The 20192-nt window shown below is 36.7% G+C and overlaps 3 protein-coding genes and 1 long non-coding RNA gene across 8 annotated transcripts in view; 2 read left to right on the plus strand and 2 right to left on the minus strand.

Moving 5' to 3' along the window:
* Nucleotides 1–4967, plus strand: part of znrf2b (zinc and ring finger 2b) — a 50327-nt gene extending 45360 nt beyond the window's left edge. For both annotated transcript variants that reach the window (XM_051865015.1, XM_051865012.1), the window contains one exon: nucleotides 914–4967. The gene's annotated coding sequence lies outside the window, so the exon portion shown is untranslated. The remainder of the gene's footprint in view (nucleotides 1–913) is intronic.
* nod1 (nucleotide-binding oligomerization domain containing 1) lies at nucleotides 4863–15053 on the minus strand. Its single transcript, XM_051865011.1, is given in 12 exon segments — nucleotides 4863–5449; nucleotides 6861–6944; nucleotides 7416–7499; nucleotides 7596–7679; nucleotides 7779–7862; nucleotides 7994–8077; nucleotides 9879–9962; nucleotides 10668–10751; nucleotides 10833–11512; nucleotides 11514–12637; nucleotides 12734–12908; nucleotides 13898–15053. Coding segments are annotated over 12 exon segments (2814 nt in total). The 5' UTR covers nucleotides 14072–15053; the 3' UTR covers nucleotides 4863–5376.
* A 950-nt stretch (nucleotides 15054–16003) lies between these two features.
* Nucleotides 16004–19977, minus strand: ggctb (gamma-glutamylcyclotransferase b). The gene is made up of 5 exons (XM_051866342.1): nucleotides 19788–19977; nucleotides 18956–19110; nucleotides 17361–17506; nucleotides 17127–17259; nucleotides 16004–16273 (listed from the first exon to the last, which is right to left on the minus strand). The coding sequence occupies exons 1-5, from the start codon at nucleotides 19858–19860 to the stop codon at nucleotides 16097–16099; spliced, it is 684 nt and encodes a 227-aa protein (XP_051722302.1). The 5' UTR covers nucleotides 19861–19977; the 3' UTR covers nucleotides 16004–16096.
* LOC127497679 (uncharacterized) lies at nucleotides 17513–19016 on the plus strand. Of its 4 annotated transcripts, none has more exons than XR_007925605.1 (3): nucleotides 17513–17665; nucleotides 17714–18534; nucleotides 18882–19016. It is a non-coding gene; the product is annotated as an uncharacterized LOC127497679 (long non-coding RNA). The 4 variants fall into 4 exon arrangements; XR_007925606.1 differs by having other exon boundaries at nucleotides 18856–18896; XR_007925604.1 differs by having other exon boundaries at nucleotides 17714–18462; nucleotides 18653–18896.
* Nucleotides 19978–20192: the final 215 nt, after the last annotated feature.

The following is a 20192-nucleotide window of genomic DNA, read 5'->3' on the forward strand; positions in this document are numbered from 1 at the left end:
CACAGGAAATGCCCGAGTTGGCTTAACGACAACCAGGAAGTAACCGAGCATATAGCCCATTGCAAACATTTTTTGTATTACAAGTTTTCTGAGATGTTATGTTTAAATATACAAAAATTAGGCATTATATAATTAAATATGCACTAATTTGTATACATTTCCAGAACAGAAATATGAACATTAGTTAAAGCCAGGATCAAAATTCTTGTTTCTTTTAGTTCAACATATGGTTTTTACATATCTCTTTATATCACTCCATAAATCTGTCAACAGCCAGAAAACACATACATTTTTAGGAACAAAATGTTATATAAATCAGGCGATATGTATTTGTAAAACACTTTAGAATATAGATCAAATAAAACTGGAAAACTGGAATAAAACTGTAAAGTTTGGTGTATGTAAAGCTGCTGAAGTGGAGATTTCTGACTCACTGCCTTTAAAGATACATATTTTAATTGATAAAGCGCAATAAAATAAACACTTAAAGGGTTAGTTCACCCAAAAAAGAAATGTCATTAATTACTCACCCTCATGTTGTTCCACACCCGTAAGACCTTTGTTCATCTTCGGAACAAAAATTATTTAGATATTTTTGATGAAATCCGAGGTTTTTTAACTCTCATAGAAAGGAACAAAATTACCACATTGCTTTCTCAGATTTCATGAAAAATATCTTAATTTGTGTTCTGAAGATGAACGAAGTTCTTACGGGTTTGGAACGACGTGAGGGTGAGTAATAAATGACAGAATTTTCATTTTTGGGTGAACTAATCCTTTAAATGTGCAGTTTGGGTGTTTTCTTTGCATTAGTCTGACCAGTGCATGAAAAAACAATGGTCTCACCTGTAGTGTCCTGCCTTAAATCATTATAACACTCTTTAATTGTTTGCGTTGTGTTTCATGTCTCCAGCCTCCTGGTCGTGAGAAGCGATGTGTCCCACTAGCGGACAGCAATGTGAATTCTCTTCCTCCTCATAGACACTGTGACTTTGGTCTCTTCAGGCCGAGCAGGACGCCCTGATCACGGAACGCCCCTCTCTTCTCGTAGCACGACTCTCCCTAGTCGCCATATAAACCCTAGCGTGCCAAAACTCATTCAGGGAAACTCTTTCCACATCACAGTCCCATGAAAACCACAGCAGAGGATGTGACACTTGAGATTTTCTCCTCTGTTGCACAGTTTTTCAATCAGAAACTTGTGAAGAAGGCTGATCTAGTAGAAGTTGATTGGCCGGACTCAAGGTCAGCTGACTCGTAAATTATTGGATTGTTCTGCAAGACTTTCTGGTAAATGGGACTGTCTCTCTCAGTGCCTTAATTTTCAGATCCCAAGGTCCGAAGTGGCTGCGTTTCGGATGTTCTTCAGTGGAAGTGCTTGATGGACTCGGAGAAAGACACCTGGATATGACGGACATGTGACCCCTGATTCAGGTCGGCCCTGAGCCATACTGAGAAGTGCCCTGTCTTTCATAACGCTTGACGCGGTTGTGTTTCCATTGGAGCCGTTTTCTCTCTCGATTCCCAGATGGACGAATGTCCTGTACATCTTGAGTCTTGTAGCAATATCTGTTAGATAAAGATTCACTGTAGCCTCTCACATGGTTCTCCATGATGTCTGAACATCTCAAGATCATTTACACAGGTGCATCATATGAACATTTAACGTTTTGTCTTGAGACAAATCTGGGCCTTAATTCAACACATTTTGGGTGAATCTCATCAAAACATGTCAGAAAGAGCTTTATCAGGTCAAAATCCGAATACTAAATTATATTTTGCATAAAGAAAAAAAGTCTGTTTTTGGGGAACATTAATGTAATGCAGTTATTTTGATTAAAATCAGAATAAATTAAATGTGGTGCATCAAATACTACCATGATGATATCATTATTATCATTAAATAAATTATTTATTGAATTTTTTTTGAAAACCAGAGGGGGTGAGGTTAAAGGATTAGTTCACTTCAGAATTAAAATTTCCTGATAATTTACTCACCCCCATGTCATCCAAGATGTTTATGTCTTTCTTTCTTCAGTCGAAAAGAAATTAAGGATTTTGAGGAAAACATTCCAGGATTTTTCTCCATATAGTGGACTTCAACAGTTACCATCGGGTTGAAGGTCCAAATGTCAGTTTCAGTGCAGCTTCAGAGAGCTCTACATGATCCCAGATGAGGAATAAGGGTCTTATCTAGCAAAACGATCGGCTATTTTCTAAAAAAAAAAAAAAAAAAAAAAAAATTTGTATACTTTTTAACCACAAATGCTAGTCTTTTAATAGCTCTGTGATGCGCCACACATTACGCAGTCACGTTGGAAAGGTTAGCACTAGCTCTGTGGCGCAGAGCAGTGCAAGAAAAGCATTTGTGGTTAACAGTTGGTAACTGCTGAAGTCCACTATATGGAGAAAAATCCTGGAATGTTTTACTTAAAAACCTTTATTTCTTTTCGACTGAAGAAAGAAAGTCATAAACATCTTGGATGACATGGGGGTGAGTAAATTATCAGGAAATTTTAATTCTGAAGTGAACTAATTCTTTAATTGTAATAATGTAAAATAAAAAATGTTAAGGGTCCTAATGTATCTCCTTTGTCTTTAAGCGAAATATAATTTCTTATTTCTTTTGATTTTGTGATGAAAAATGACATTTCTTGACAGGTTTTGTGAGATTCACTCTTCAGTGATGTTATTTAGGGCTCCTTTATGTTTAAACACATTGTACATGCATTAAATCATATCATCCATTTTATATGAGAAACATAAACCAGGCACCACATCAGGCCAAATGGGTGAATCTCACAAAATCCCCAGGTCATATTTTACCTCAAAATCAAAGAAATTAGCTTATTATATTTCACATTGTAACACATTTTCATGACAATTATACAGATTTTCACTCCTTCAGTATAAGTATTTATACATCATGATAGTATTCATTGTACTTCTCTCAATTTATGCTGATTTAAATTTTTAAAAATCACTGTAATAAAAACGCGTCGGTAAAATGTTCTGCATTACAGAACTTACGGAAAATGTGCTTGATTGTTACGAAAATGATGTCACAAATCTTAATGGCTTTGTTTTCTTTGTTAAACAGAATTGTGACCTGAGATTGAGCTGAATAATTCTATCTTTGTCTTTAGTTCACCTGTAGCTGCTGAAACAAGCTTTATTTCTCTTTGTCGTCTTTGGGATTTTATCACTCAATCTGTTTATTTTGCGCAGTTCATATAGTTTGATCTAAATCATAGAGCCATGTGTGTGATTTATATCATTTAAACACTCTGGGTCACATTTCAGCCTCTTTTCCCAAGATCCACATCATAATGGTCATTCTCCAGTAGGTTTTGACAGCTTCAGACAGACGCGCTGCTAACTAGTTTTTTAAAGTTACTAATCAGAGATTTTACAAGGGATTTTTTTTTTTTTTTTCATTACAGATTTACACTCATTCTGTTTTTACCAGCCTCAAGTAAAGCCTTGTGTGGTTGGGTTTATATGAGGCATTAGTTTTGGTGTTGAATTTGACCTGTGGACTAACCATGGCCCGTTGAAGCTGAATTGGAAAGCGTGACTTCACTGCAAAAAAAAAAACCCTTCGTATTTTTGTTTTCCAGTACAAATATCTAAGCATTCTTAAACAAAGATGCATTTACTTGGGATGCAAAATTACCTAAGATATTAAAGGGATAGTTCACCCAGAAATAAAAATTCTGTCATTTACTCACCCTCAAGTTGTTCCAAACCTGTATGAATTTCTTTCTTTTGCTGAACACAAAGGAAGATATTCTAAACAGTTGATGGACCCCATTGACTTCCATAGTATTTTTTTCCCTACTATGGAAGTCAATGGGGTCCATCAACTGTTTGGTTTCCGACATTCTTCCAAATATCTTTTTTTTGTGTGTTCAACAGAAGAAAGAAATTCATACAGGTTTGGAACAACTTGAGGGTGAGTAAATGACAGAATTTTTATTTGACAAATGTTTCAAAATTAACTGAGTTTATGCTTTAAAACAATGGGATCAGAAAAATAAGCTTAATTCACAGGGAAAACAAGATTATTTTTCTTTCCACACTGGCAGATATTTGTTCTTGTTTTGAGCATAAACTCACTTAATTTTGATACATTTTTTTTAGGAAAGCAAGACTTTATATCTGACGTCATTTTGCTTATCAAGTAAATGATCCTTGATTTAAAAATATTTATTTTACTAAAAATAAAGACAAAAATACTGAGGAATGAAATCGTTTTTTGTAGTGTTCCCACTGTCAGAGTATTACCGTAGTATGGCCCAGCATATCAAAGGTGCCATAATAGCTTTAAAATGCTGCTAATCATGTATGTTGAGGGTGATGAGAACCGGTTTCAATGCGAGTCCACGTCAGGTTTGTTGCAGTCATACCAGCACAGCTGGAAGATGCTTTTGTTGTTTTTTCTGCTCACATAACAGAAGATAGATGACATCATTGCACGCAAGTTGCATGGGAAACACCACTATTTTTAAAAAAGCCTTACCAGACAACTTGCAAAACACCTTTTATGACATATCATTTAATTAAGTAATAAATTCACATTTCTAATTTTTTGATGATGTTCTTTCATATTTTGCTGTTTTGTGCAAATGTCTGTTTCCAGCAGATCTGAGCCCCGATACATCCGACTGGATCAGTGACTGTCAAAAGCTTTTGATATAGAAGATGGAGTGTTTTTTCTGTCTGTTTGTTTAATGTGCTACCAAACTCCATCAGGTAATGATCTATCTGATCTAGTTTCATCCTTACAGCAGTTGAGAGGAAGCTGGTGCAAAGGAAACAAACAGGAGTTTGTGTGTGTGTGTTATCAGTGGCCATCCGGATGATCATAAAGGTTTTTTTTAATGATTTAGAGATATTGTAACATTCCATATGTAAAAAAAAAACTATGTACAGAGATAATGAAATTAAAAAAAAAAAAAAGCAAACTCTTTGAAGCACAGATCTTTAAATACTTGTCTGGATGTCTTTCTGTGTGCATGGGTGAATTAGAGCTGTGATATTTTTACATATTTCTCAGGTTATTAATCATTTAATTGACTACACTGACTAAAGATTTCTCAAACTGAAAAAAAAGCAGCATTATAAGTGTACAAGTGTCACTAATTTCAGAGCAAATACATAAATGTATATATAAAGTGACATTATTTTCATCTATATATCACAGTTCTTTAGTTCTGGCTTTAGTATGACACTCAGGACAGAGCAACTGTAATAAACCTGCATGTCCTTGCAGCCGATGGTGCTTTTATTATTGGCGTAAACCAGTGTCTGTGGCATTACGCCAACTTCCTTATTTTCTCAGTCTTTTCTCAAATCACGTTTTACTTTTCCTTCTTAGTGGAAGCGAAGCCTCTTGTCGCCCTCAAAGAGTTGTTCTTCTTCTTCAGAGACACAGTTTCCTTTAATACTGTGAACAAATGAGAAATGTGTGAAACTGGAAGACATCATCATGTGCTATGATCTGCTTATGTAAAGTTTATGAAGGAAAACTAGGGCTCTGATCCAAGATTAGGCAGCCACCTTCTAAGACACCTTTTAAGTGTGTGATTTGGAACACTCCAAAAAAAGTTCCAAAAGGGAACATTTCGCAGAAATGCCATAGAACTATTTTTGATTGCCTAAAGAACCTTTCAGTGAACAGTTCTTAAAAGAACCATTTTTTTTTCTTACTGTGAAGAACATTTTAATAATCTAAATCTTTTTCACTATAAAGAACCTTTTGTGTAATGGAAAGGTTTCTAAAGGTTCTTCACAGAACCACTGATTTTAAGAGCGTACATAGACTCAACTCACAATAATTTTAATTGACTTTGCTGTGAGCATGTTGCCAAGTTAGTGCAATAAAATACACCCCACACATTAAAAAAAGCCAATTTTATCACTACTTTTTTTTTTAAGCATTGAATGAATTAAAGGATTAGTTCACTTCAGAATTAAAATGTCCTGATAATTTACTCACCCCCATGATGTTTGTCTTTCTTCAGTCGAAAAGAAATGAAGGTTTTTGAGGAAAACATTCCAGGATTTTTCTCCATATAATTTCTCCATATAATTCTCCAGGAATAAGGGTCTTATCTAGCGAAACAATCGGTCATTTTCTAAAAAGAAAAAAATATATATATATGCTTTTTACACACATGCTCGTCTTGCACTGCTCTGTGATGCGCCACGCATTACTTAATCACGTTGGAAAGGTCACGCGTGACGTAGGCGGAAGCAAGTGTTTACAAAGTGGACGTGCAAAGACTAAGTCAAGCGAAAAATGCAATTTTTCGCCCTTGTGCGGACCTTTCCAACGTGATTATGTAATACGTGGCGTATCGCAGTGCAAGACAAGCATTTGTGGTTTAAAAAGTATCTTCTTTTTTTTTTTTTCTAGAAAATGACCGTTCGTTTCTAGAAAAGACCCTTATTCCTCATCTGGAATCATGTAGAGCCCTTTGAAGCTGCACTGAAACTCCAAAAAAACAATTGGCAACTGTTGAAGTCCACTATATGGAGAAAAATCCTGGAATGTTTTCCTCAAAAACCTTAATTTCTTTTCAACTGAAGAAAGAAAGACAAACATCTTGGATGACATGGAGGAGAGTAAATTATCAGAATTTTAATTCTGACGTGAACTAATCTTTTAAGTATTGACATTTCTTTCACCTCAACCATTATGTATTATGAGAGTGCCTTAATGGTATTCATGCAATGCTTTTTAAAATTTGACTTAACCAAGGTGTCTTTGAAGGCAGAATAATTTTTAATTACAACTTTTATGCCTTAAAATAATGCAAACTCTCTCTAGGTTTTGGTCAAATCACAGATCTTACTTGACTTCCTTCAGTGTAGTGTTGTTTGTCAAGCCTTCAGACAGCTGTTTGGCTCCATTAATGGTAAACTCGTTTTGTATTAGCCTGTAGAGAGTTGAATACATTATTCAATCTGTCAGAGCAAATATATTATGCACACAGAAGTTCATTACTTAGCATAAAGTCTATATGTATTATAAATATGTTGATTAAAATGTAAATGATATCCTGATCTAATAGTCAATAAGTGATCGTGTATTTTGAACCTTAATGTATGTTGAGTTGTTTTACAGCACACGTTACGATTAACCAAAAGTTAAACTTGTTTTGCACATTTTGCATCTGCAGCAGACATATAAGATTTCTGAGTTATAGTATTTTCTTTAATGATGTCCATAAATACATTACAGTGTAATTTCTGTTGTGCAAAGCATGTGAGATGCAGCACTTAAATAGTATTTGCATCATTGCATTTGCACAAAGTGAACGCTGTAAACGTTTAAATTAGACGGAGAAATGAATGTGCCACATGCTGCATATGTGATATATGAAATAATGAGGTATATTCGACCGTACATCAGATGCGTCAGAGCAGAGTTGGACTTGAAGGCATCGGCCATGTCTGATGCTGCATCGTCAGAGATTTTGTTCTGTATCAGCCTGAAAAATAAGCACGTTTTGTAAGAATGCGTCTGGGAACGATCATCAAAAGGGTTTATTTCACATGCATAAGAAAAAAATGACATTCAGTTGTACCAGAAGATGTGAAGGCTCGTGTTTTGCTTCAGCGCTTTTGCCAGACTTCTTCCACCATGAGAAGTAATGCCATTGGCGGAGAGACTAAACAGCAGAGCAATAATCGTTCTCAGATGGATCACTCTTTATTTGACAACAAAATTTATTTTATGGAGCTGAACTCATCTGTAGATGTAGACTCACCTGAGGTTGGTCAGGCTGGGGTGATTCTTCAGAGCCTCTGCAAACGCATCTGCCCCCTCGTCACCGATGGAGTTACCCCACATTCTACGACCAATTTTAATTTCACCACTTTTACCATAGTATTTGTATCATTTCTATAAAATAGACTTCTTGTTTGATATTATGGCAGCATAATTTTAAATGTGGGGTTTAATTGTTCCCTTCGATATTCTTACCCTATGTCAAAGATAGATTTGCTCTTGCAAATTGCACTGGCAAGGTATTTCCCACCCACACCTGTGATGTTGTTGCAGCCGAGCCTATGGGAAACAAACGTATATGACTATGATGAACTATGCTTTCCATATACAAAGTGAGCATGTGTACAATTTTCAGCATCATTACTCCAGTCTTCAGTCACATGACCCTTCAGAAATAATTCTAATATGCTGATTTGCTGCTCAAGAAACATTATTATAAAAGCTGAAAACAGTCTCATATTTCTGTGGAAACCATGATACCCCAAACCAGTGGCCAGGCTACAGAAGGGACAGGGCGGCACTGGCCCACCCAATCAAAGGTCCCAGAATATTTCGTTTTATTTCCAGACAGTACTTTGGTCTGGAAATACTGTTGTGAAGGCCTATATATAATTTGAAAAATGTATTATTAAAAATACATATAATATGTTTTTATTTCGCGCCGGTATACTCAGCTTTCTAGAGTCGCGACAGCAGCTGTTTCTATGCAGCGTGCGTCACCGTCCAGGAGTCGCGCTTATAATAGCTTATGTGTGCCGGTTTGTTTCAAAATGAAGTGATGACAATTAAATTAAATCGAATTTCAACACAAGCTTTTACACTAAAAAGCTACTATGTGTAGCGCGGCAGTCACATTTGTATACTGACGTAAACAACCAACTGTCGCCTCCATCTCGTAAATGGCTGGTTATTCTATTGAATCGGTTCGTCTTAAACGGTCCTCTTCTCATGTGTAGCTTTGGAAAATCAGATTCATTCTAGCGAATCGATTCATCTAAACGGTCCTATCTCTTTTATATGTAGCTTTGGAAAGTCTGATACATTCTAGTGAATCACAAGGTTCGTAAATGAACCGATTCGAGTCCCATATGGCAATTTATTTATTTTTTTTCTATTTAGTTTAACATGTCTAATTAAATATTCCAGTTAAATATTCTAGCAGTATTCTAGTTTTTTTTATTATTATTATTATTATTATTTATATTTACTATAAATGTTTCTTTTTTTAGGCTTATTCGAAATATAAATAAATTAAAAAACCCAAGTCTTTTTTAACATTATTTCTATCTAACACACATTCGAATTATTGGATATAATTTAGAACAATATACTTAGATAAAAGTTTATATTTCAGAAATGAACTGATGTCAACAGTAGCGATCAAAATTGAGTAGGCCTAAATCTTTTTGAAAGTAACTAGATGCTTCAAATAAAGATTGTATCAATTATATTGTTACCCCAGTAGTTGGCGACAAGTGACTGTTAAAACATTTTTTTTATTTAATAATTTATTCAAGAGATTCGTTCAAAAACACTAATTCGTCCAGTAATGAAGCAATACAAGTCTTTATGAGTGAATCACTGAATCATTCATTCAAACATAATTTTTTAATACTTAATTCAAATTTTATATTTTTAAATAGACTGCAGCGATTATCATTTTGTCAGAACCTATAGTAACATACATTATCTTGTTTAGTATTAGTATTTTAGACCAAAAAATAGAGGTCCACCCTATTTCACCAAGGTCCACCCACTTGAAGATTTCTGGCCTCGCCACTGCCCCAAACTTTTCAATAGTAGTGTAAGAAAGAATAAAAAAATAATGATTGATTAAAAATGTATCAAAAGTGACAGTAAATACTTTCATAATGTAGATTTATAATAAGATTTCTATTTCAAATAAATACTTTCTAAAGAATCCTGAGAAAAATGTATCACTGTTTCCACAAAAACATGAAGCAGCACATCCGTTTGATGATAAGAACTGTTATTAATAATTGAGCCCAAACGAGCATGTTAGAATGATTTCTGAATGATCATGTGACACGTACTTGAGCTGGGTCCTGTTAATACCTACTTGACAGTTGTTAAGTGTGGACATTCTTCAATGATCTTTGCTACTAGTTTGGCTCCAACATCTGTGATGTGGTTTTTGTAAAGGCTGTAAATGCAGAAAACAGGGTAGAATGAGGCCTGAATAAAACCCGACGACAAATAGGGTTGTCAAAAGTACTGACGTCGGTACTGACATTTTAAAAATGTGACGATACCAGCATTTCCCTCTAGCATTTTGAGCGGGTTCTTAAGTCTTTGGCGTGTACGATCTCCGTTCAGAACGTCACGTGATCAACTGCTAAACTCAAATGTGTTTCGCGCTTTGGCAGGCGTTGAGCCAGCTCAGCGCTTGTCATATATCACAAATATGCAGTGTTTTCATCTACATGATGTTTATTTTAGGTTTCAGACATTTTAATACACATAAGTACTAACAAAACAATACATTTATACTTTGTAAAATACACACTGATTTCTATGGAAGCGGCAATAATAATCCTTTCCATTATAATTAGACAACACATTTTATTATTTAGCTTACACAGATACACACGGGAGCATTTGAAAGCAGATGTCGACGTTGATCATTTCGTTGATCATTGTAGCCAATCACAGACCTATCTGTTGAGCGCGTGAACACAATGGTCAATCAGAAGTGTTTAAGAATCCCTGCAACAGCGCTCAAAATGCTAGGGGGAAATGCTGGTATCGTAACATTTTTTTAAATTTCAGTACCGACTTGGTACCGAAGTCGGTACTTTTGACAACCCTAACAACAAAACATAGATGGCCAGAGGACAGATGAACTCACCCCAAGACCTTAATGATTTTGTGTCTGATGAGTTCCTCTGCCAGAACCTCAATACTGCTGTCTGTGAGCTGATTCACACAAAATCTGAAAGGTAGCAACTTCAATTGTCGTACTTCATACAGAATGAGCTTTGGGTAAAGCTAAACCCTGCCTGGCTTTTCTTACCTTACAACTGTCATTTTGCTGAAAGAGGGTCTCAGCTGCTTCACGCCATAATCATTGATGTTATTGTTGTCCATGTCGACTCCCAGGTGCTTCCTACGGTGGTGGAGGACAAAGTTCAACGCGCTGCAGTCGGCCGAGTAAATGTTACAGAAGGCAATCTTAATGTAATCTGCCGATATGCTGTTGGCCGTCATCTTGGCCACATCCTCGCTGTTCGTCTCAAATATGCATCGCAACATCCACAAGAAATTTGGCATCGCGTGCACCTTGTCTCCGTCAATGTCTGTGGATGGATAACGAGGGAGGCCCTTAAGATGAGTCCGCACACTGTTGGACAGGTAGGACTTGAGCGTCTTGCGCTTTTGTTTCAATGATACTGGTGGAACGAGATGCTCTAGGAGTGCTGCATTGGGTTTGGACAAGAGACCACATAAAAATAAGTTGGTGAATTGGAAATTGGTCTGGAAAGGGTCTTTATCTCTGGGTCTTGACTTTACCAGACAAGGTAAGCAGGAGAGATGAGATGACTTCTTGTATTCACATTTGGAGAAGAACTTTAGAATGGATTCAGGAGAGATTTTTGAGTCCAGCACCAGAGAAAAAGCTGCTAAGAAGGCTTGGAGGGTCTCGTGGAGGAACTCAAAGGTAGCAGAGCCCTTCACATGCATCGTAATGAGAAGCAGGCCTCAGAAAGCCAAACTGAAGATCTTCGTCATCCAATTCACAGGATTTCACTTCCTCCATACTGAAGACAAGTCCACCCCTTTCTATACCCTGTAAGGCTAGTCGAGCAAAGGCCGAAAGCTTCTGCTCACCAGCTTTAAAGGTTTCTGTGGGACATCTCGTGCTCCGTTTTAAAAGACCAGGCCGTGCAGTTGAGTGGCCAAGAAAGACCTCAGAAAGGAGCAAGAAGACATTTGTGAGCGTAATGCAAGAGTCTGGCAATTCGAAGTTATCGTATACCGAATGAAGATGCTTGAAGCTCTTGAGGATGATCCAGCTGAACAATGGGATGGAGCAAAGACCGCAGAGGTGAGGGTTGGCGTCTAACTGATCCGTCACCAATGTCCTGTGTTCCTTCTCTGGGAAATGGAGAGCTGTATATCTCTTCAGGTGTTCAGGTGAAAATCCCTTCAAACACACCTTCTTCCGGATCACTCTGCTTTGGATCTCGGTGCCACTCCGTGCAGATAGAATCTTCCGAGAACCTTTGAGCAATTTTCCGCAAAGCAAATTCATGAGAAGCAGAAGCGGCCGAGTCTTTTCTTCTGGAGAAACCACTTCAGGCACATTATCCAAGTCAGAATCCATTTGGATTTCGTCATATCCATCAAAGGTGAAAAGCACCGTCTCTGGGAATCGCAAGATGTAGGTGAAAACCTCATTATCAAGGTCTCCGTCTGGATAGCAATTGTGTTTGAAGATCAGATCCTTCAGTGAGATCTCATCCGTCTCCTTGAAGGCACTGAACATCCTGCATCTGAACTTGAAGAAGAACTTCGCACGAGTCTTCAGCTCCCTTCGGGACCACAAGTTCTGCAGTTTCTGAAGGACGATTGATTTGCCTACGCCAGCGTCACCGGTGATGAAGATCGTCTCAGCCTGCTGGTTGAAGACTCCCTGGTCTCCTAGTAGTTCATCCAGACTTTGTAAGTATCCCAAGCTCTCACCTCTGTCGTTCAGGATCTCCATCTGTGTGTCCATGTAAAGATCCTCCAGCGGCGTCTCCTCACTTTTAGAGTAGGACGTGATGAACTGAGTGTCCCTTCCCAGCTCACATCTGAGCTTCTCACAGTACTTGCTAACTGCAAAGATGCACAAAAACGTTAGTGCACCAAAACAACTGGTGGAATAATTAAGAAATTGTCTTGAATATTCAATTGCATAAATGAAAAACTCACTCGGGTCTGTGTTAATCACTGGTATGGCACTAATAGTGTCTAATGGTGTGTACTGAATTTCATCAAACCAAGGCCGCAGATCAATGTAAGCATCGTATGCTTCATGAAGAATGTGTGTGAAATATGCTGAGCAGTCCTCTCCTTTACTCTGAACCAGCTCCAAAATTTTGCGTACCTGCATGTTCAAAAATGAGGTAAGTTGATTAGTAGTGAATTATTTAATGAAGACTAAATTACACCAATGCAGCCCCTCTAGTTTGCACATGCCCGCTCCAAACGGGACGCAAACCCGGGCCCGTCCACATGGGAGTCAGATGCTCTAACAAGGAGGCTAAAAGCTGCAACCTCTAGTGTCATTCGCTAGAGCATCTCTTGGGATCTCAAGATCTCAAGATCTTCATTTGAGGTTCTGAAGATGAACGAAAGTCTTACGGGTTTGGAACGACATGAGGGTGAGTAATTAATGACAGAATTTTCATTTTGGAGTGAACTAACCTTTTAAGAAGTAGTTCACTTGACTACAAGTACACTGTAAAAAAATTATTTTAATGATTTTTTTATCACAACTTTTTTTCTTTTGTCAAATCAACTTGGATAATTAATGTGGTTCGGATCTCCATTGTATTAGCTCAAATTTTTAATTTCAATGAACTCAACCAGGCAACCAGGTAACTTACTTTTTTAAGTTAAATCAACAATGACTCAGGTAAGAGTAAATAAGTTGTTTGCTAAAAAACTACTCAAGTTACTACATTACAAAGTACTTAAGTATTATTTTAATACTTTTAGTATAATTTTTACCCAAAATGAGGTGATGCACTAAACACTCATCTAATGTCTGTTTCAATGGTTACGTTATTCTTTGTCGCTTTTGGTGAAAAATAATTGTAGCGAAGTTGGAATACTTTACTTTTATTCAACTCAATTATACACAATTTAATTATACTCAAAAAAGTTTTTTTTTTTTTTTTTTAAAGTATTCAAGTAGCCTACTGTAACTAAAGTTTTTCTAATTAGTACCTCTCTACCTCTTTTTATTTATTTTATTATAAATATTGTACTATTTTTGTAGTACCAGGATGGTACAGTGTTAGATCAGTAATATCAGTACTTTAATAATGTACTGAATGATTATTATATTCATGTACCTTCAGACATTTTTACCTGGTCAGTTTTGGTGGTGCTGCGCTGTATAATCTCGATGTCTTCAGTGCAGATGAAGCCATTCATCTGGAGATTGTCCAGAATACACTGTGTGTTCTTCACCTGCTCCACCAGCAGCTCGCGGTGTGAGGTGAGCAGCTTCAAGTAAGACCCCTCCTTCTTGTAAGACCCCATTTTACATTAGGACACTGTAGCTGGTTAGTCAACCCTCATAATAATCTAAATCAGTCTCCTCACAGACATGCGGGCAGGGGGTAACCACACTGCTCCCGCAGAAGTCGCGCCATTATCGGTGTCTGAACAAAATCAGCACGAGTCAAACGAAATCCTCTCAGATTCAAGAAGACAGATGAGATTTAAAATGACGCTGTGTTGTTTTCAAGAAAGTTTAGCCACCTCAACGTCCTCACTCAAAAGAAAACGGAAAATGAAAAAGGTTATCTGTACTAACTACAGAAACTTAGCGAGGTTAAATGGACTGAACTGAATGTTGTTTACTTAGTTCCACCTTCCATATGAACTAGGAAGTGAAACTAAAGCCATGGCGAAATTAACATGAAATATGACCCGGACTGGTGAAAACCACCCTGGATTTGCTCATTTCTGCTGTGTAAACATTGTTTGAGTAGGAGTTGTGTATCTTAAGTCAGTCATAATTTATAATTTTGCTGTTGGTTTAATGTTGCTAGTAGCCTGTATTAAACCAAGCCAAAAAGAATATGTTCTAGGAACGTTTCGCTAACATTCCCATTAAGTTATAACACCGTTATTTCTGTATATAACGTTCAAAACGTTGTTTTTTAAATTTTATCATTTTGTAAACATTATGGGAACGTTAGCCTACTTTTAAATGTTAACACTCTGAAACAAGTAACATAAAAAAAAAAAAACGTTAGGTAAACATTCAACTGAACATTTAAGGTAAAACAAAAGACGTAAATAATGCTAACATTTTGAGAACATTGTTAAAGACCGGATAACTGAATGAATGTTTTAAAATTACTGGCTGGGAAGTTTTACTAAACTGCTAAATGTGATGCAGCCTATTCTTACAAAAATATACCGTTTCAACCAGTGTTATCTACCATTAAAGGGTTAGTTCACCCAAAAATGTAAATTATATCATTAATCACTCACCTCATGTCGTTCCACACCCATAAGATCTTTGTTCGTCTTCAGAATTTTGATGAAATTTTTGATGAAATCTGATGGCTCAGTGAGGCCTCCATTGACCGCAAGGTAATTAACACTTTCAGTGCCCAGAAAGGTACTAAAAACAGTTCATGTGACTACAGTGGTTCAACTTTAATGTTATGAAGCGATGAGAATACTTTTTGTGCGGCAAAAAAACAAAATAATGACTTTATTCAACTGGTGATGGGCGATTTCAAAACACTGCTTCATGAAGCTTCGAAGCTGTATGAATCTTTTGTTTCGAATCAGTGGTTCGGAGCGTGTATCAAACTGCCAAAGTCACGTGAACCATTGAAATTTCGAAATGTTTCGAAACACTAAGAGACATAACGAAGTCTTGTTTACTAAAAAACGTGAAAAACAGCACCAATGCATCTCGAACAAGCCTTTTGAAACGTGCTCCGATTCGAAACAAAAGATTCGTAAAGCTTCATGAAGCAGTGTTTTCAAATCGCCTATAACTAGATATTGTTGAATAAAGCCGTTATTTTGTTTTTTTGCCACACAAAAAGTATTCTCGTCACTTCATAACATTAAGGTTGAACCACTGTAGTCACATGAACTGTTGTCTTTAGTAGCTTTCTGGGCATCTGAAAGTGTTAATTATCTTGCCGGTAATGCATGCCTCACTGAGCCATCGGATTTTATCAAAAATTTCTTAATTTGTGTTCCTAAGATGAACGAAGGTCTTACGGGTTTGGAACGACATGGGGGTGAGTAATTAATGACAGAAATTTCATTTTTGGGTGAACTAACCCTTTAAAGTCAAAGGGGAATAATGAGTTGATAAGAATATTGTTTAAATCCCAGACCTAATGCTATAATACGATTGGTTGAATCAGATCTTTTTTTTTTTTTTGGCACATGACTATCAGAAGTGAAAATAACATAAGAAAAACACAACACAATTAATGCTGGAAAGAAAATACTTTATGGAATTTTATTGTTTTACTACCAATCAATACGAATACTGCACATTTTTCTTGTTCTGCATAAACAACATAACTAACCTAAGGGCGAATCTTCAGATAGAATCTCTTGTGTGCTTTCTTTGGATTTCAAAGCTTTCTCCAGTTCTTCCATCACAGGTAGATGTCCCTCGTATTTGTTGGTTTCGATAGACCTGAGTTTATCCTGGTAGTCTTCCGGCAGCCCGTTCTGCTCCGCGCCCATTACAATAACCTGCAAATATTTGATCAAAAATACAGTAAAAACAGTAATATTGTGATATATTAGTACTATTTGAAAGAACTAAATGTAATTTATTCCTGTGATGCAATTCTTACATGTTTTACAGTATAAATTGTGTTATGTGCATGTGACAAGAACCATGTTTCCACGAAGAGGCTGTAATTGCTCAGGACAGCAGAGATTCATTCAAAAAGCCATAACAAGCACATGTTCTGGTTGCCTAATTAGTCTACTAAAAGTGACATGTCCAATGGATAAATATAGAAGTATTATTTTGTGGCAGAGACACTTGTATGAAAATTATAGTACATATTCCAGATGCTTCAGTTTAATGTGTTTTGTTGTGAAGGGCAGTCTGACCCAGTTGCTGGCGGTGCTTTATTGTCTTATACTGCACAAAGCAAGCTGGGGTAAATGCCAGAAAAACACCACAACATTGTCCTTTTGCCAGCAGCACAAATAACAAACTCATTCTGTTTTGAAAAATGATATCAGATTACTCTGTTTAGAGAAGCACGTTTCTTGTTTGAATTGCTTCGACATACAATAGATGCAGGGAAAACAGAATCAGCTTAATTGATTTATTATTTAAATCTTCTCTTAATTCAGACATTTTCGGATCTTTCAATGATTCAGTTGATCTTATAGATAGAACGATAGAACTATAGATAGATAGATTTTAATGCTTGTTTTGTCTTATTTTATAGTCATCTTGAGGCCTGCGTGGAAGTTTTCTGAGGCCCCCTAGTGGACCCCAGACCCCTGGTTGAAAACCACTGAGCTAAACTAAAGTCCTGATAAAAGCCTCATGTTGTGACTTATTACAGGAAGCAGGAGACTGTACCTGTAGATACTGTGGTGAAGGTGGCGCATACACACAGCTGTTCATGATGTATGTCCGACAGTTGAGATCCTGGTCACTGGTGGAAACGGACACCTCCATTGGGCTGTAAGTCCCCATTTTCACATTCTCCTGCCTGCAGAAGAACATATGAGGACCTCCAACATTCACTTACTACTGCTAATTAGGTATTCATTTGTTTTTATAAGTGTGGGTTGTGGGTCTGAAGGCTCCTACCTGTCCAAGGACTCAAGGTCCGACATGTTCATCCTCCACACGACCCCCCACACCTCATCACCTGGGCTGTGCTCGATTGTCGCAACACCACCACGCCAGCGCTGACTCGCTAACCCTTTGTGGTTGCCAAAGACCAGTTTATAGTCCTAGAGAAGTTGACGAGTTAGTAATGGATGGATGGATAGATAAAAGAAAGGGTAGATAGATAGACAGACAGACAGACAGACAGACAGATAGCTAGACAGATAGCTAGACAGATAGATAGATAGATAGATAGATAGATAAAAGCATATATAGATAAAAGGGTAGATAGATAGATAGATAGATAGATAGATAGATAGATAGATAGATAGATAGATAGATAGATAGATAGATAGATAGATAGATAAAAAGGGTAGGTACATAAATAAAAAGGGTAGGTAGATAGAAGTTGACAAGTTAATAATGGATGGATGATAGATAAAAGAAAGGGTAGACAGACAGACAGATAGATGATAGATAAAAGTGTAGATAAGATAAAAGGGCAGATAGATAGATAGATAGATAGATAGATAGATAGATAGATAGATAGATAGATAGATAGATAGATAAAAAGGGTAGGTAGATTAGTTAGAAGTTGACGAGTTAGTAAGGGATGGATGGATAGATAAAAGAAAGGGTAGATAGATAGATAGATAGATAGATAGATAGATAGAAGTTGACGAGTTAGTAAGGGATGGATGATAGATAAAAGAAAGGGTAGATAGATAGATAGATAGATACATAGATAGAAAGGGTAGGTAGATAAATAAAAAGGGTAGGTAGTTAGAAGTTGACGAGTTAGTAAGGGATGGATGGATAGATAAAAGAAAGGGTAGATAGATAGATAGATAGATAGATAGATAGATAGATAGATAGATAGATAGATAGATAGATAGATAGAAGTTGACGAGTTAGTAAGGGATGGATGATAGATAAAATAAAGGGTAGACAGACAGACAGACAGACAGACAGACAGATAGATAGATAGATAGATAGATAGATAGATAGATAGATAGATAGATAGATAGATAGATAGATAGATAGATAGATAGAAGGATAGATAGATATATAAAAAGGGTAGGTAGATATATAAAAAAGGATAGATAGATAGATAGATAGATAGATAGATAGATAGATAGATAGATAAAAAAGGGTAGGTAGATAGATAAAAAAGGATAGAATAAATAGATAGATAGATAGATAGATAGATAGATAGATAGATAGATAGATAGATAAAAAAGGATAGATAGATAGATAGATAGAAAGGGTAGGTAGATAAATAAAAAGAGTACGTAGTTAGAAGTTGGCGAGTTAGTAAGGGATGGATGGATAGATAAAAGAAAGGATAGATAGATAGATAGATAGATAGATAAAAAGGGTAGGTAGATATATAAAAAAGATAGATAAAAGCATAGATAGATAGATATAGATAGATAAAAAAGGATAGATAGATAAAAAAAGGATAGATAGATAGATAGATAGATAGATAAAAAAGGATAGATAGATAGATAGATAGATAGATAGATAGATAGATAGATAGATAGATAGATAAAAAAGGATAGATAGATAGATACCTTCAGTTTGGCCACACAGTGAACAGTTGCTGATGGATTCTTCAGCTGCAGTCGCTCCTTCAGCAGGTTACTGCCATAGGCAAAATACAGGAAGGTGGATCCGTTCTTGTGATCAGTGCTGTTGTCCATGCTTGAGGCTTCAGAGGGCAGAGGGACTAGGAGGATGAAGATGAGGAAGAGGAGGGGCAGGGTGAGGAAATGGAAGAGGGACAGATTTCAGTGGAATCACAGTCAGCAGGGTTCAGAGGCAAAGCGAATGGCGTGACAGACATGGAAAACACCTCTGTTACAGGACCTTTCAGCAACACTCCATTCTCATGCAAATCCATTGTGTCCCATACCACTGCATTCATCTGACACTAATGACTGTAAGCAAGAACTTTCCCAACTGTCCCTCTAGTGGAAGTAGCAGGAATAACATGTAAAGTGGTGAAATGACTGAACATTCGCGTCTAAAATTCACGCCTTAGAAACCAAGAAAACCGTCCTTTTTCTGGCTTTTAAGCTGATTACACAATTAATATCATAAAGAAACATAAAACAATGTGATTTAAGAAGTGATGATGCATTAATGTTGATCAAATGTTGCTTTCATCAGTCTCACTAGTGTTTAACACATTAAGTAACTATCATTGTAGGAACATGATGTTTTAATTTTAAAAATATAAGAACTGATTTGTTTTTTTAGGGTCTCTTGGTTTAGGTTTGTTGTTTCTAGAGCCAAAATATTAATCATCCGCTCAATGCATTTGATAAAACAAGAGCTTAAATAATGAAAAACTGACGTTAAAGCAGATGCACATCTCTCAATATCGAGCATTTTATCACCCACCTGCTGAACACAGAAGGTTGAATCCAGCAGCGAGCAGCATGAGGCTGATGAAGAGGTTTTCACAGGAGGACATGGTGTTTCAGTGTTGAGCTGGTTCTTTGTCGATGGAGAGACGGCTGGAGCGGGACATATGAACTGGGGGAGGCTCCCTTCCCTCCCCTTTTGGTCTCATCAGACCCCCGAGGGGGAGAAAGCTTTTGCTGAGTCAATGCAAATGTGATCCATTCGTGTTGATTTACACATCTTCACATAGACAAACATTGAGTCTCCAAACGGGCTTTGATGAAACTGAAAAACAGAAAGATTTTCAGAACGGTTTTGTGAAATTTTTATGAATAAACATCAGGTAGCCTATGTTTATATTAGGTATAATATAAATGTGAATGTAGATACTATGTATTTTGT

This window comes from Ctenopharyngodon idella, chromosome 16 (genome assembly GCF_019924925.1).
Source record: "Ctenopharyngodon idella isolate HZGC_01 chromosome 16, HZGC01, whole genome shotgun sequence".
Lineage (NCBI taxonomy): Eukaryota > Metazoa > Chordata > Actinopteri > Cypriniformes > Xenocyprididae > Ctenopharyngodon > Ctenopharyngodon idella.

Excerpts from the sequence above, each read along its gene's own strand:
- ggctb (XM_051866342.1), bottom strand. The coding sequence starts at position 19,860 with ATGTCCTCCTGTGAAAACCTCTTCATCAGCCTCATGCTGCTCGCTGCT. Across the intron at positions 17,507-18,955 it reads ACTGTGTGGCCAAACTGAAG|GACTATAAACTGGTCTTTGG; the intron begins GTATCTATCTAT and ends CAACTTCTCTAG. Across the intron at positions 17,260-17,360 it reads GACCTTGAGTCCTTGGACAG|GCAGGAGAATGTGAAAATGG; the intron begins GTAGGAGCCTTC and ends GTTCTTCTGCAG.